This window comes from Vigna umbellata, chromosome 2 (assembly GCF_029865625.1).
Source record: "Vigna umbellata cultivar VRB3 chromosome 2, Vumbellata_1.0, whole genome shotgun sequence".
Lineage (NCBI taxonomy): Eukaryota > Viridiplantae > Streptophyta > Magnoliopsida > Fabales > Fabaceae > Vigna > Vigna umbellata.
The window spans coordinates 7,755,878-7,772,150 of NC_142166.1; the positions used below are offsets into that span (position 1 = coordinate 7,755,878).

General features: G+C 32.5%; 4 protein-coding genes across 4 annotated transcripts; 1 reads left to right on the forward strand and 3 right to left on the reverse strand.

The window, feature by feature from the left end:
- Positions 1 to 449: 449 nt before the first annotated feature.
- On the reverse strand, positions 450 to 2,645 carry LOC148203314 (uncharacterized). The gene is made up of 4 exons (XM_088106493.1): positions 2,474 to 2,645; positions 2,299 to 2,398; positions 1,052 to 1,438; positions 450 to 779 (listed from the first exon to the last, which is right to left on the reverse strand). The coding sequence occupies exons 1-4, from the start codon at positions 2,578 to 2,580 to the stop codon at positions 651 to 653; spliced, it is 723 nt and encodes a 240-aa protein (XP_087962619.1). The 5' UTR covers positions 2,581 to 2,645; the 3' UTR covers positions 450 to 650.
- An 893-nt stretch (positions 2,646 to 3,538) lies between these two features.
- LOC148203315 (pentatricopeptide repeat-containing protein At1g11290, chloroplastic-like) lies at positions 3,539 to 6,012 on the reverse strand. Its single transcript, XM_088106511.1, has one exon. It carries the CDS (start codon positions 5,971 to 5,973, stop codon positions 3,754 to 3,756), a length of 2,220 nt encoding a protein of 739 aa, XP_087962637.1. The 5' UTR covers positions 5,974 to 6,012; the 3' UTR covers positions 3,539 to 3,753.
- A 2,183-nt stretch (positions 6,013 to 8,195) lies between these two features.
- LOC124828765 (membrane protein PM19L-like) lies at positions 8,196 to 9,846 on the forward strand. The gene is made up of 4 exons (XM_047302141.2): positions 8,196 to 8,414; positions 8,717 to 8,936; positions 9,212 to 9,257; positions 9,524 to 9,846. The coding sequence occupies exons 1-4, from the start codon at positions 8,288 to 8,290 to the stop codon at positions 9,611 to 9,613; spliced, it is 483 nt and encodes a 160-aa protein (XP_047158097.1). The 5' UTR covers positions 8,196 to 8,287; the 3' UTR covers positions 9,614 to 9,846.
- Positions 9,847 to 11,413: 1,567 nt separating this feature from the next.
- Positions 11,414 to 14,563, reverse strand: LOC148203316 (uncharacterized). Its single transcript, XM_088105963.1, has 4 exons — positions 14,242 to 14,563; positions 13,214 to 14,007; positions 12,968 to 13,066; positions 11,414 to 11,689 (listed from the first exon to the last, which is right to left on the reverse strand). Exons 1-3 carry the CDS (start codon positions 14,333 to 14,335, stop codon positions 12,974 to 12,976), a joined length of 981 nt encoding a protein of 326 aa, XP_087962089.1. The 5' UTR covers positions 14,336 to 14,563; the 3' UTR covers positions 11,414 to 11,689; positions 12,968 to 12,973.
- Positions 14,564 to 16,273: the final 1,710 nt, after the last annotated feature.

Sequence of the window (16,273 nt, forward strand, 5' to 3'; positions counted from 1 at the left end):
TTTAGTCAATTTTCTCCAAAAGTATAATTGAAACGTGTCCTTCAAGAATAATTACTTGATATATTGAGAATTGCAGTTAGTCATGTAACTAACTAATAACTGTCAAGGTAATAATTGTTATAATATTTTATACATAAATTTTGTTAATTCTCATATTCATATTATTATAGTTAAAATCAAGAACTACTTGTTTGAAATGTTTAAAAAAACAGAGGATGTTAAAATAACATTTTTGAATCATTTATTCCGTATACCGAAATGTTTTATCGCTAACAAAATGTAGACATTTAGTTAGAAACTCCTCGACTTTAATGTGTTTCTATTACAGAAACAAAAATCTAAAAAATCGCTGTTCTCATCTTGCCCTCTCTTCAAAAGAGGTAATAGGACCAAAGCGATAGTAAGTACACAATGTAACATAAACGGTGAACGAAAATAAAACCCACAAATACTCAAAGAACAGCAGCTACGTGTTATGATAACATCCATCACTTTACATAATACGAAGATACTTCAACAAGGTGCAAAGAGAATATGGGGGGAATTTATAATAACTTTTGAAGGAAATAGTTGATACATAAGATCAATGGTTCTGCGAATCAGATCCATGAAAATACATGTTCCAAATCAGTATGTTAATGATCCATGTTTCAACCATATAATGCACGCCATGGCTCTTTGCTTTCACCTGATTTCTTCTTAGGATTCAATACCACTCTCTCTTCTGAAAACTGCAGACCTGTAGCGCTAGCCAAAATTTCTCCTATAGCATGAATTATCTAGCAAAAACAAACATAAATTAGCTGTTGAAGAGGCGCCAGTTTATTGAATTGAATGATAAAAAATGAAGAATGCCACACAATTTCTTTTTTAGGTTATTGCAAGGAAGAAATAGAATAACTAAGCCAACAGTCCCCCTGTAACCCTGTTTACAGGACGGTAGCCACATGATATGCAATCCATTGAGACCAACCAGTCTCAAAATTAGTAGACAATTTTCTATAGAGATATAAAATAAGCATGCTTTAAAAGTGATGAAGAAAATGAATACCTCATGATGTTTGGAGGATTTAGTGTCCAAATATTGACTAGTTTGTCCAATTAGAAGAAAGGTTGGCAACTGCATTACACGAACAAAGTGAAGAAAAGATGCAAAATTTTCATGTTGAATCCATAACGAAGATGGTAGCTCCTGTGTTTTGTTGAGTAATGCCTGCATTATGTCTGTATTTTGACCAATCCGTATACCAAATATTAGAGGTTTGCTTTCATCTGATCCTAGGTATTTAACTTGCCCTTTAACCTTGGAAGATTCCACCAAAAATGGTACCAAAAGTGTTGGCAGGGATGATTTATCAGCAGTAATTTTATTGAGGACCTCATTTAGAGCACAAGCTAGTACTGGTGGCTCATAATGCTCCATAGCCACAATTGAGACCTGAATACGAAAAGTCTAGCAAAATCAGATGTATTTCTAAAGCATGCCAATAACAAATCATCTCAGAAGATAAATTTGTATGGTTTAAGTTTACCATTATTGTAATCTAATTGCTCAGAGTATTAACTCCAACTTTACAGAATCAAGCAGCAGCTCGTAAAATTTTCAGAAAGCCAACCTCAGCAGAAAAATTTATCCAATATAAAGACAATACTAGAATTCACAATTGTTTAAGTTGAAACATCACACGTAATCATAGAAACACCTTGAACAAAGATATGAAAAATCATATCCTAGCAAGGGAGTGTGAAATTAACTACAAGATACTAGACTGGAGAATAAATCAGTTATGATTGATAAATTCTGTTTTCAGAAAGGAAAAAACAAAGATGTTGATCGAGAGAATCCGCTCAATATGCTGTTTCTAAGCATTGGAATCCATTCATTAATTTCATTTAACATCGAAGTAAGAACAGTCTAGTCCACCCACCACAGAACTCATTTGCAACCTTCAACAACCAACCACCTCTATCCATACCAAAATTTCAGATCCAGCATTTGAAAATAAAAACCTACCCTCTTTGTAAGAGGCTCAAGGATTGTCAGAATGACTTAAGACCTTTTTAGGTTGCCTCACCAGGACTCAGCAGTCAAACAAAAGTTGTATTCACTCTCTTCAATGCCACTCCACTCAACAAGAAAGCCAAATTTAACATATATCTGGCAACCACTCACTATCATTTCACAATTTCATCCAAAAGGGCATCTAATTTTTGTGCTTTACAAATCAATTACCATCATATTACAATATCTGATAAAACACGAGAAAAAAGAGTTAAAGGGCGGTTGAGGAGGGTGACCATATAAGCGCCGTGCTCATCAACGAAGTGCGAAACGCTGCCAGATGCTTTGACGTGCTTGATTCCATAAGGCTCCAGGGAGTGGTCGAATGGTTCCTCTCTACAACACAAAAATTCATGAATGAATAATGATTATGAGCTTGAGTTGAGTGAAGAAAAAGAGAAGAAGAATCACCGGCGGGTGAAGGAGGATGAGGTGTTAGGGTGGAGAGCTTGTAAGATAGCGGCGGCGAAACCCTCATCGTCTTTGAACAAGAACACCACTATCGGAGCAACCTTCATTTTCACTCTCTTCTCTTCTCTGCTCTCTCCAAAACACAAGGGCAGATCACCGATTTGGTAGCTTCCGTCGATTTAATCTTTTATGTAAATATTTTGTTCAGACAAAACTTTCTCGTAAATTTAATATTTTAAATTAGGCTTTCTCATAAATTTAATATTTTAAATTAAGCTTAATTAAGTCTAAATTACTTTGATAAGATTAAGAATTTTCGATAGAGTTCCAAATGAATTTTTGTAATTTATTGAAATTTTAAAAATTTAAAATTTTTCAACCCGATTCTTTATATTAATTTATTTTGATTGGATGATGTGATTATTATCCGTCATGTTACTGAGTTTTTATCACATATAATTTTGTAATTTTGTAATTTTATGATTTTGTTATTTTACAATTCTCCAATTTTATAATTTTGTAATTTAAATAGTAAAGAAAAAATAAATAAATTTGAATGAAAAAGAGTCATTCTCAAGGGTTTTACGACATTAGTGGCATATATTTGTATATTTTATCAACTAAACAAATCAAACTAATCATAATTTGAGTTGAACCTATTATTTAACAAGTTCACTCATTTAAGGAAGTTCAATGAATTGATTATCGAATGAAACTTGAAATAAGTTTGAGTTGGTTCTATTTGTTGTCAACCCTGCTTATAACCTTCTAGAACTATGTTTCCACAAAGAAAATGACCTAACAAAGTGTCAATAATACTGAACACACCAATTTATATAAAAACCACTTCAAAACCTAAAAGTGAACAATCCTAAAGAAGAAAGTTTTGAGAGTGATTTCGATCGAGAACAAAATAAAACAAAAGACAAATCTGCGGAATGAATCAAAACAGCAAAGGCTAGATAATTTTGTAAAATTGCACATTCCAACAAGTTAATAAAAATGCCTCTAATACGTAAAAACCCGCCTTTGCCTTTACAGTTACAATAAATAAATGACAGAATGTGCATAACTATCTTCTCTTTTCATTTATGATACTATAAATACCACTTAAAAAAATTATCCAAAGCCATAAAACAGCCTAACAAATGAAAAGGAATGACCAATACACATTTATGACCCTTTTTTCAGGTGGAGCAGATCTCTGATGAGTAAAATTTTGCAATTTATAATCTTCAACTCCAAGGTAAAAGTGGAGCTTACATGACATCTAGATTATCTTAACTTATCGTGTTATGTCTTAGGTTATGTTGATTCATGTGCAATTCACACCCCTTAATGACAGAAGGATCAAAAAGTTTAAGATCATTCTCCATATCCCCTGCTTCCAACTCTAGTACATTTAAGATTGAGTATATATCCTCCCATCTTTGATGAGATTTATCTGCAACACGAAACTCGTGCACTTGTCCATTTAATTCAAGCCAGCTACAACCTGGTGTTTTCTTTAGTCCTCTATCTCTAAGAATACTCCTCATTTTAGCAACTTTGTCCCACTTTCCTGCTGCAGCATATATATTGGAGAGCAATACATAGTTTCCAGCATTTTTAGGTTCCATATTTATAAGCTTCTGAGCAGCAAGTTCTGCTAAACGAGTCTCTGAGTGCATCTTACAGGCACTCAACAAGGGGCCATAAACCCTTGCATCTGACTCCAGTGGAATAGTTTTTATTATTTCATTGGCTTCATGGATTTGGCCAGCACGTCCGAGTAGATCAACCATACAAGTATGGTGTTCCTGACAAGGTTGGCAACCATATATTTCCACCATTTCCTTGAAAATCTCTTTGCCTTTGCTAACAAGGCCTGAATTAACACAAGCTGTGAGCAGCCCAAGAAATGTTACTTGGTCCGGTACAATGTTCGATAGTTTCATTTGGCTGTACAATTGAAAACATCTAAACCACTCTCCGTGTTTAGAATACGCACTGATCATTGAGTTCCACGCAATTATATCTCTATGGATACTTTTCTCTTCATCAAAAAGCTTTCTGGCCATTTCTATGCAACCACATTTTGCATAGCTACTAAGAAAGGATGTCTTAAGGGATTTGAGTGAATCAAGACTGATTTTCAAAGAGTAACCGTGTAAATAACTTACACAATGCAATGCCCCTATCTTTGCAAAGGCTGGCAAGATGTTAATGACTATAATGAAGTCAATTCTAGTACCACTCAACTTCATTTTCAAGAATAGAGACAGAGCCTCGAGAGGCTGATCATGCATTGTATATCCTTTTATCATTGCACCCCATGAAACCACAGTCTTGTTCATTATGAAGCCAAAAATCTTCTCTGCCAAATTTAAGTCATCACATGCAGAATACATGTCGATCAGAGAATTGTGAATGGAAACCTGATAATCTGAACCATTTCTTATCACATGAGCGTGCATTTGCTTTCCCCATCCATTATACTTTAACTGTGTGATAGAAGAAATGGCAGGAATTGCCGTGAACAAGTCAGGTCTAAAACCTGATCTAACCATACAATATACAAGTCCTAAGGATTCCTTGGGGAATCCATTCCGTGCATATGCTGAAATCATTATGTTCCAGACTACAAGGTCCTTGTCAGGCATTTTCTCAAACAGCATTCTTGCATCTTCTAGACTACCCAACTTTGCATACATTGACAGCAGTGCAGTATTTACAGCTAGTTCTTCACAGAGGTTGCTCACAACAACAAAGGAGTGTAGGGCTTGTCCTGTCTTCAGAGAGTTCAACTTAACAGTGGACCTTAACAAGCCAATCACAGTACTTGAATTAGGTTGGATATTCTCCTTTCTCATCCTACATAAAAATTTAAAGCTTTCCTCCATTTTCCCATTTTCAGATGCCTCTGAAATCAAGTTATTCCAATAATTCAATTCCATTACATATTTTCCTTCAGCAGCTTCATCCACATTTAAAAAACCATTCATGTCATACAACTCTACCAAAGTTCTTCCCACCGAGTCAAATGCATCCAAACCCAGCCTTACTATCTGCCCATGAACTATCTTCCCTTGTTCATGAGACAAACAAAAGCAAGATCTCAAAACAAAAGAGCAACTTTCTTCATCTGGGTACATGGACTTCCCAACCATCGCTTTGTACAAAAAGAGGGTCTTGTCATATTCACCAGACTGATACAAGTTTCTTGAGATTGCTCTGTAGAGAACAGAATCTGGGTTTTGAATGGAGTAAAAAAGCTTCTGCATTAAGTCCAGGAGTCCAAATTTGGAGTAGCAGTCCATGAGTTTGGAGGAAAGAGATTGGTTTTGGTGGAGGCCATGGAGGAAGAACCTGGCATGGAGTTGTTGAAGGTGCTGGGGCTTGGTGCAGAGATCTAACATAGAAGATGAAGTGCTGAAAAACCTTGTACGGAAGATTCTGGGAATGCTGAAGAGATGTAACAAATGGTGGTGAACGGAGCATTTGGCTGAACCTAAAAACATAAGTTCGGCACGAAGTTCAGAGTAGCCAAATGAAAGGACTAGGATTAATTCATCAGAATACGCATAGAAATCACACAATTAGTATTTTTATACCATTATTATTTAAATAATAATTTATTATCATTACTTACTAAATTATTTATTTATTTATTAATAAGATCATAACTTAATTTAAATACAAGTAGGTTTGTGCATTCTTCATGCTTTCGATTTTGATATTTAAGTCTGTTGTATATTATAATAAGATAAATATAAAAAAAAATATTTCAAATTCATAATTTAGTTCTGATTAAAACCATCCTTTTAGAATTTATTTAATATTAAACTTATACAAAATTAATTAAAACATTTCAAATCTAAAAAGTTAGTATTATACTTTTATCTATGTTTAGCTTTGGGTAAAACATTTTTCAGAAATAAGAAAATATAATAACTTTCTTTTATAAAACAACTATATATATATATATATATATATATATATATATATATATATATATATATTATTAGGTGAAGTATAGTTGTAAATAAAATAAAAGACTTGAACGGCAAGATTACAACAGTAATAAAAACATCATTCATATGCCAGAATGCAAATGCAAAATTGAAAAAAAAAAAGTTATAAAGCTTGAACTCACTTTTTGCCACTTTAGCTAAAACTTCTCTATAACCGCTGATATCTTACAAGCCTTAATTCTTTGTATTTCCTCCCTGCATGTATTCAAAATAAACAAATTTATATGATGCATAATCAACAATATAGTCTACCTCATACAGAAGTTAGCCTCATCATCAACCTTATTTGACAGCTTCTACACTATTATGCTCGTGTATTACAATTCAGTAAATTAAATTTACAGCAGCAAGCCTCATCATATTAGTGAGAAATTGATGTTCACAATTATATGCCAAAAACAAGTAATGTAGGAGTTACCAACTAGCAACCAATGAAATATTTAAACCAAATATAGGTAATAAAATATGAAATCACATACCTCACTCTACCAAAGCTTCTTAACTTGTAATTGGACCAGCTTTCAGTCCCATATTAAACCTTCTTTTCCTGGCAGCAACGCTTTAGATATAAGAAAAAAATAAAATAAGACTTAATATCTATTTTAGTTTTTATATTTGGTTAAGATGGTCCTCAAGTTTTCCTCAATTTTCAAAGTGGTTCATTCTTCTATTAAAGTTGTTTAATTTGGTCCATAGCATTTAAATAGCCAAATGTCTATCTTAACTAATATCAATAAGCGGTCATTTTATAAAATACTAAAATATGTGACAAAATAACATTAAAAGACGTGACAATTTTTATTATTAATTTTTTTCATTTATTAAGATTTTTGTTCTTTTCTTGCTACATAAAGAGCCACCACAAGGTTAGAAAGGAGCAAACTGTGCTGCCATTAGCCACCACGAACGAACCAAAACATCTACGGACCCAAAATCACATCATGACTTGCGTCTTCTCCGTCGCACACCACCAATGTAAATCCCAAAAAATCTCTAAAATGCAAGATCAACCGTACGTAAGAACGGATTAGTTATGTGAATTAGAGTTGAACAAACGGAGTAAAGAGAACAATTGACCTCCATTCCACACTCGAAACACCTCTTAAAATTCATGAGTCAAAAGGAAAACTTTCGTCACTGATATTATACATGAATGGTTTATCATTATTAAATGCATGTATTCAAGCTACACAGGTGACAGTGTGAAAAGAAAAGAAGAGAATTTGAGGCATGCAGAATATTTCATAGCAACCCCGAATCGTCACCTGAAGCAAAGAGAGAGGGAAAAGAAAGAAAGCAATAATGTTCCAAGACTGAAGGTGTTTGACAGTGACACTAGAAATAAGAACACGGGTTGAGGGTGAGGGTTAGGACCAGTATTCCTTTACCCTAGAAATGAGTCTGGGTATGTAAATCTACCATTGCCCGTTCTGAAAAGGCAAAGAATATGACTTACCTAAAGGCAAAGAATATGACTTGCCTGGGAAAAGGAACAACTAGCCCCTTCAACAAGGTACCAATACTAAAAATAAACTAAAATATGAAGCAAGTAAGAATCAGGATGAGGCATATTTGGTCTTGCCTTGAATTTGAAGCATGAGGCATTATCTTTACAACCTGCATGGCCCTTTTGAAGTAGCAGCCTTAGCAAGTAAAGAACCTAACCTTTCATCTACTTCTCCCATATATAACACCTCCTTCACTTCCACATAACACATCCTTCTTCTCATTTTCAGCCTTTCACAACCTTTTAGCCTTTCTCTTTGTTCCTTCCAACCAGCTTTTTTCCTTGTCTACTTATATGGCTAACGACCAGATGAAGCCCATTGCCACCCTTCTTTTGGGGCTCAACTTCTGCATGTATGTCATAGTTTTAGGCATTGGTGGATGGGCCATGAACAGAGCCATTGATCATGGCTTTGTCATAGGTAAATAAATTATCCTATCTTTCCTTAGTACAAGCCCCTCTCATTTTTATACTCTTTGCATCGAATAAATAACTTCTATTTTAAGTAAACAGCATCGAATCATAAATTGCTATGTATGATTTTTTATAACATTTTCCTTATAACTCTTATCTGTCATGGTTTCTGACTAGTTGACAGTACAAACTTTTCACACTGATAATACATAATTTGTCTCATACAAATATTTAAAAACAGAATATGCACAGTAATAACTAGAATTTCTGTAGTGATGAGTGAATTAAAAAATTATTTTGTGAATGCAGGCCCAGGATTTGATCTACCTGCTCATTTTTCACCCATATACTTCCCAATGGGAAATGCTGCCACTGGATTCTTTGTAACGTTTGCTTTGATTGCTGGAGTTGCTGGCGTTGGATCATTAATTACAGGAGTCAATCATGTCCGTTCATGGACTTCCGAGAGCTTACCATCTGCAGCTTCAGTGGCTTCCATTGCATGGGCTCTCACTGTTCTTGCCATGGGGTAATCTCTTCCTCCAACTTCATACTCTAACCAAAAACGACACCATATCCCAAGAACATCATTCGAATTTTGCAGTTAATACATTTGTCTGTTTGTTTAATTTTTTATTAATAGACAAAGAATTTATTAATACTGGTAAATTTGAAGACTAATTTATGTCTATTATTCTCTCAGTGATGATATAGCCATCATCAAAGTAATTTTGCTTTGCATTGATAAAACAAGTTTTGTTGTATCATGTTACTTACTGATATCACTAACATATAATTATGCAGTTTCGCCTGCAAAGAGATCCAGCTTAACGTCAGAAATTCTCGCCTGGTAAGAATAAAAAATTCCATTACTTACTGTCATTTCGTTATGCTTTAGTTCAGATTTTAAATTTTATCATCTGCCAAAAAGTAACTAAGTAATTTTATAATTTTTTATATTATATATACTGATTAATCTCTTTAGTCAATTATTCTAATTGTGATAAATATTTCATAGTCTTACTCATAATTTTATATATAAATGGATTTTGAATGAAATATAATTAGAGAATAATTTCCTTCACTTAAAAGACTTGGAATGTGGAACTTTTGCAGAAAACAATGGAGGCTTTTATGATTATCCTTTCTGCTACACAGCTTTTTTACATAGCTGCTATCCATGGTGCTGCTTCAATCAGGAGATAAATTTGAAAGTATTGACGTGAAGTTGTGGTTTTCATTGTTTATTTATTATTTTTCTCCCCTCTGCTTTTCTTAATTACCTCTTATTTATTTATTTTTTTCTTTTCAAACTGGTGTGATTATTAATTACATGAATGGATTTGTATTGAGAAAGAATAAGTTGTGTACAAAAGTAAAGAACATCTTCTATACCATTTTCTTTCTTCTTGAATATTTCTAGAAGTACGTTATGTCGATTACAGAGTGAGAAAGCTAAATTCATTTTAGCTTTTAATTTTCTTGTCTTTCACTATTTATTGAAAGGATTATCCAAACAAAAAATGTGATGCCTTTTAGAAACACCGACGAACTATAGAATACAAATATGTTGCCTTTACAAATTAAATCTCCTTTTAAACCTACAAATTATGCAGAAAGTTATACAGAAGCTTCTCATGTTATAGTATGATGAATTCAAAAGTATGGAGTTAAGAGTCATATATTGAATTAAGATGAGCGACATAAGTAATACATAAAGAAAAAGGTGTATATACTTCTAAGTTGTTGAGTTGGTAGGAATATGAAATGTTTATTTTATGTTTTAGAACTCATCAACACAAAATTTTAACGAATAAAATTGAAAAATTGTAGAGAGTGAAAAATTAGACAAAGCCAAATTTTTGTAACACCGAAATGAGATGAGAATTTTCATAATTCTGTGTACCAATCTCTTTAATCAACTCATTACACCAAAATGAGCTTCCTTAGTTAAGTTTTTCTGAATAGTTTCTCCTTTCCTTTGTCTTTCTTAAAACCTTCAAGAAAGTCACTCAAGAGACTTAAGGACCATTCTAATCACTCAAGATACTTAAGGTATTTCCTCATGAAGAAAATTCCCACATGTTTCCATCATAAAATAATGATAAATGATGAACCAAAAAGGGTTAAAATAACATCATTTCAATTAGTGTTATTTCGTATTCCTTTGTCCAATTTTGTAATGGAACTAATAATCCAAGAATGCGAAATTTCTTAATTCGCTAAGTTTTAGGAGAACCAATTGTAGAACATATGACTAGGTACCCAATTGAGTGTGTGCGGACGACTTTGAATGAGAGAATATGAAGATGAAATATTTTCATAGTTCATTTGACCAAAAATATATTTACTTGGTAGCATTTTCTTCCACCATCTCTACATTTTTTTTCTCCCAACCCAATAAATGTAGTTACTAAAATACCTTTATCCATCAGCTGATACGGATTTGTTGTTTTTGTAAGATTACTATTTTTTTTAATAATAAATTACAAATTAAGTAATCCAAGACAATTTTTCAAAACAAGGTTATGAATTAGAGATTTTAAAACTATAATTTGAATTTAGAAATATACAATTACACAATCTTAAAATATATTCCATACTCTGGGATTATAGAATCCATAATTATATTGTAGATAATTGGTTATTAAATGAATCATAACATAAAATAATTTGGATAGGTATAATAGGACTAGAATTTTCTATTCAAAAGCTAGTACCCACCACTCACTCAGATATATGGTATAATTCACTGATAAAGTTGGCAGATAAATAAAATTTACAAACAAAAAAAGGTATTCATTTTAGGAACACTAAAGGAAGTCATATAGGAGACTCATCTTGCATGAGAAAACCAGCTAGGGTTGCAAATTATGCATTATTTTTATCCTATGTTTATATGATGATAAAATTAAACAGGTTACATAGTACATAAATAATCTGATCAACATTAAATCTTCACATAAAAGTTTCAAGGTTACATGGTAGAAATGAGGGAGATAAGTCTAAGAGAACGATAATATAATTGCATAGTTACAAAAATGTAGTTTAAAAAGTTTCAAGCACTTGAGTATATTGAGTTGAAACTGTTGCTAACACAATTACTTACGACAACAAACTTTTGATGATAAACCTCATGAATTATGTAGTTGGGTTTCTGCCCATTATTGTTTGGAAAATCTTAACAACACATCTACATTAAAATATCACAAAATTTTATCAATGAAGTCCTAAGTTTTCACTAAGTCTGATCCATCAGATGAGATCCCCGTGCTTGTATTTCTGCAACAGAAGCAAGTGGCCAATGTTGTCAACAAAAACTGTACATGGTGGTTTCAAAATGTATGCTGATAAAAGACCTCCAAAATCAGAATTGTAGAGAGAATATAGAGACGACTCTCTAAAACAGAACATGCAAACAATTCTTCTAAGTGAGGAGGCACTCTTGATTCTTGAAACCTACAGAATCTGCAGTCTTAGTTCTTTAAATTCACTTTACCAAGATGAATTGAAAAAAAGCAACAGAAGGTTAAAACAATAAATAAATTAATAATCTTTTTCCCAGTACAAGACTCCAAATTCAGGTACTCGATCATCATGCTACAAATGCACACAAATAAGAGTATTCCTCACCTCAGTTGAAATCATTATCAAGACTCAGGCTTCAGAATATTAAGAAACTTTATTTTTTTTAGGAAAAATCATATAATTCCTGTGCTACATTCTTATAGTAATCCAAATGACAACAAGGATTCTAGAATCAAAATAATCTGTCAAACCTTCATAATGTAGTTTTGTCCTAGTCCGTCCGGGATAGTATAAAATTCAATCTTTACTAACCCAATCTTGAAATTACAAGACTGTTTTGAGTCTTGAGCAGATAGCTAGAGCCTTGACATAACTTCAATTTAAGCCAATAATTTTGTCACACTTCATGCACAATAGGCCTTTCTGGGAGATAGTAAATTAGAAAATCTATTCTAGAGCTTATATATAACAACTCATAATTTCAGGTCAAGTATTTAAACAGTTATTTCTTCTTCGTAGCCCCAAAACATAGATGTTATGGACACAATTAACTTATGACTGTGGGAACAAATTTGTGGGTCTCAATGTACTCTCTATTTCCAAACCAACAGCCACAAATTTTAAATCATCCATACTTGCTTCCTGATTACATTATGATTCACTCCACATTTCTTATATTGAATTTCAGTTGACACAACTATGTCATCTCCTAATCTTGCGTTGCATACTCCATTAATAAAAATAAATAATAGAAGTCATAAATTTAAATAATAAAAAATAAAAAGATGCCAAAAAAGAAGGGCAAAGTTATCTGAGCAATAATTGGAGAATACAACATAACCAGCAAACTAAGCATTGAAAACATAAAAATAGAAAATGGAAGAAAATTGGACCATTTAAGAACAATGTAATAGGGTAAGCAACTTAACAATTGCAAACAAGCACAAGGAAGCACACACACATATATATATGACAAGATAATCTTATGCAAGCTTCAAAAATATAATTTTCCAAGACAGAATAGTTCCCAACCTCAACTTATCTGTTGGAGCCAGACACAACATCAAACAGTCCACAGCAACTCAACCAGGAAGTCTTCTGCATCACAGGCGGGACTGATGATACAAGAGGCTGCATATTGATTGATTCAGCAAACAAAAAGATTTAATGTAATTGTCCAACAAACAAAAGATTATCACTGCCAAAAGTGTCTAAACTGATACAGACACACACACACACATAAATATATAATGAAAGCACTGAGAAAGATGTAAGAACCTGGTTTTCAGAGCTTTCTGGAGCATCAGAATCTTTAACATGTTCTGCAGCAAGAGTAGATTCAGGGATAGGACTATGAAACACTGTTGCTGATACTTCATTGACAAATTCCCTTGCCTTAGGTTCCTCCAAACTTGGTGTTCTGACATTCTGATCAGTGATTGAATGCTCTTCATCCTCATTTTTCTTCACAGCAAGATCAGTTGCTTCTACTTGAGATCCAGTTGGTTTCTCTAATGAAGCATTATCATTATGAATGGTTTGCCCCTCAGGTACGGATGCCACTGGTTTAACTGGTTCATTAGAAGGTTCTGCAACCGAATCAGCAGTCTTCTCAACCAGAACGTTTTGAGTAACTGGCGTCACTTTTGCATACAACGAATCCTTCGATTTAACCAACTCATCAACTGCAACGGTCTCATTTATCGAATCATGTGACTCATACTTTGAGTTTTTCACAATTCCGGTTTCATCACTTGAACTATCAGATTTTCCATTCCCATGATGGGATCCCTTGGCAGACTCAACATGCCCAGCTCTCACATCTTTGCTCTCAGAACTCTCCTCGGATTTCACATCCCACTCTATAATAACAACACCTTCTTTTCCCTCCTCAGTTTCACCGATCTTAGCCTCCAAATCCTTAGAAGCACCAGCATCAGATGGTTGAGCAGCTGAAGGCTCTCTCTCCTCCTCCTCTTCATTGAAAGCAAGATCATGGTCTCCATGTGAAGGTGAACCACCCTCGCCGCCATCACTTCCTTTCTCATCCTGTGACTTCCCCTCATCATTCCCTAACATTGGTCATTGAATCAATCAGTTTTAATACCACCATCAATCAAACAACCCCAATTACCCCCAAACACCAACAATCATAAAATCCTTCCGTTACAAAGCAAAATCTAATCTTTAACAAAAAAGGAGTCAATTTAGCCCAAAATTACCAAAAAACACCCAAAAAGATAAAAAATCGAAAAGGGTATGCTTTGCATGAATAAAGTTGAGCAGTGTACGGTGAAAGACGGTACCTTGAAGGTTGGTAGTTGAAGGGTTGGTGTTAATTTCCGTTTCCTTTTCCTTCTTTTTCTTGGCAGCTTTCCTCTTCTTAGCACCTGATGGCATGATTGAGGGTAGCGACTAAAATAGGGGCAGCCTCAAATGGTGGGATGTTGTCCCCTCACACTCACTCTCTCTCTCTCTCTCTTACTTTTTATGTGTGGGCAATACAGAGATATAGAGGAGCTCTTGTAGAGACAAGTTGCACAAAAGAAGTAGGTAGGTTGAGGAAGGGGAAGAAGAGAGAGACCTTGTTTTTTTTTTTAAATTACAAAAATTGAGATCTTGTGTTAGAAAATTGGTAATAGGAAAACGATGGGTTCTGAGAAGGGATATATCCTTCACTCCGTGCTGACACTTGGATTCTGTGACTCACAAACAAATGCAGATTCTAATATTTTTCATTCAGATAATAAAATATGCAGATTATGTATTAGACATAATTCTTGTTGGTTATTATTATAATAATCATTTTAAAATTCATATTAAGAATTAAGAATGTATATAAGTTAAACTCTTAAATTTTTAAGTTTTGAATTATGAATGAGTTTATTTAAAAAAAAACTTAATTAAATGTGTTTTTCAAATTAAGTGGATTTAGTTTTATCATCTATTTTTATTGGTATTATTTTTTATTCAAATAATTTTCGGTTGATGAAAATTTTGACATGAAATAATTTTGAAATTTTAGTAGCAAATATTTAAATAAAATAGAATTTCAAGAGCGAAAATACGAGATTTATAATTTTGGGTAAAATTTGATAAGATTCAAACACAATTTCGTTGATACAATTTGCAAAGAATTTAAATAAAAAGGAAAATTTTAAAAAAATTAAGTAAAATTGATTAAAATACAATGTTTATTTAATTTTAGATAGTTAGATATAATTTAAAACATAAAAAATCAAGTGAATTCAAACTATAATCTAAGTTAACTTAAATAAAATAAACATAAATGACTAATTTGGTCTTGTGCGAGACGTTCTCAATTTAATTATTTAAGGAATGAAAATCTGATTTAGTTTTTAATTATATAAAATTTAAGTTCATTCTTGATATTACTATAATAAATAATGTAAAAGTTCTTAATTTACAGTTAAATTGGTCTTTAAAAGTATTTACTATAATAAAATAGCCCTGTACAAATTTAAAACTAAACATATTTAGGAACTAAAACAAATTTCCCAAAGCAAAATTATGTAATCCATGAATAAATTTGTGATATATGGTAGAAAATGTCAGTTTATCATATAGGATGAATTGAGTTTTAATTTTTTTTATTAAAAGTGTTCATTATGAAGGGAAAAAATGCAATATAATTTAGTGTGACTAAATTCTATTAAGTAATATCAATAAGAATTTATTTAAATTTAATTAAGAAGGAAAGGACATTTATGATCTTTGAAGAGGTAACTGGGGCAGGTCATGGACCGACATATAAATAAGGGTCCATAGCTATTTATACTGAATTTTTCTAATTAAAAATAAATATTTTAATATTTTAATATATAACTATATGGATATCTCTCATTTTACAATTTTTAGGATAGAGTTTAGACAAAAAAGATAATTCTTTAATATGATATTATATTTTAAGAAAAATTAATTCTACTGAAATTTATTATTTATCAAATTTATAATTCAAATAATTATCGAAATTAATACCGTAAAAAAGTGGATTGAAAGTCCTATCCAACTAAAAATGTCAATTCCTAATATATAAATTTTACCTTATAATTTATTTTGTAACTAGATTTTGTTATTGATTTTTTAAAGGTTGAGAATGAGATTGTGGGTTTATGAGATTTGCAGCCAGATTCAAAATTTGGAATCTTTTTGGGAATGAATGGGTAACGGGACGTGAAAAATGAACCACACAATACTTTCATTTTGTTTATAAACTTTTTTTATTTTGTGTATATATGTATATATATTCTTTTTTTTTTCTTTTGTGAATGCGTGATTTAAGGAGATTGAGAGGTCTGTGATCTGCCAAATAAGTTG

Bases quoted from the DNA above. Each gene is read 5' to 3' on its own strand.
- LOC148203314 (XM_088106493.1), bottom strand. From the start codon at position 2,580: ATGAAGGTTGCTCCGATAGTGGTGTTCTTGTTCAAAGACGATGAGGGT. The intron at 1,439-2,298 runs GTCACCCTCCTC...TTTCGTATTCAG, and splicing joins ATGAGCACGGCGCTTATATG to GTCTCAATTGTGGCTATGGA. The intron at 780-1,051 runs GTATTCATTTTC...TGTTTTTGCTAG, and splicing joins AATCCTCCAAACATCATGAG to ATAATTCATGCTATAGGAGA.
- LOC148203315 (XM_088106511.1), bottom strand. From the start codon at position 5,973: ATGTTTTTAGGTTCAGCCAAATGCTCCGTTCACCACCATTTGTTACAT.
- LOC124828765 (XM_047302141.2), top strand. From the start codon at position 8,288: ATGGCTAACGACCAGATGAAGCCCATTGCCACCCTTCTTTTGGGGCTC. The intron at 8,415-8,716 runs GTAAATAAATTA...TTGTGAATGCAG, and splicing joins TGATCATGGCTTTGTCATAG to GCCCAGGATTTGATCTACCT. The intron at 8,937-9,211 runs GTAATCTCTTCC...ATAATTATGCAG, and splicing joins CTCACTGTTCTTGCCATGGG to TTTCGCCTGCAAAGAGATCC.
- LOC148203316 (XM_088105963.1), bottom strand. From the start codon at position 14,335: ATGCCATCAGGTGCTAAGAAGAGGAAAGCTGCCAAGAAAAAGAAGGAA. The intron at 14,008-14,241 runs GTACCGTCTTTC...GACCAATGTTAG, and splicing joins TTCAACTACCAACCTTCAAG to GGAATGATGAGGGGAAGTCA. The intron at 13,067-13,213 runs GTTCTTACATCT...ATCAATATGCAG, and splicing joins CAGAAAGCTCTGAAAACCAG to CCTCTTGTATCATCAGTCCC.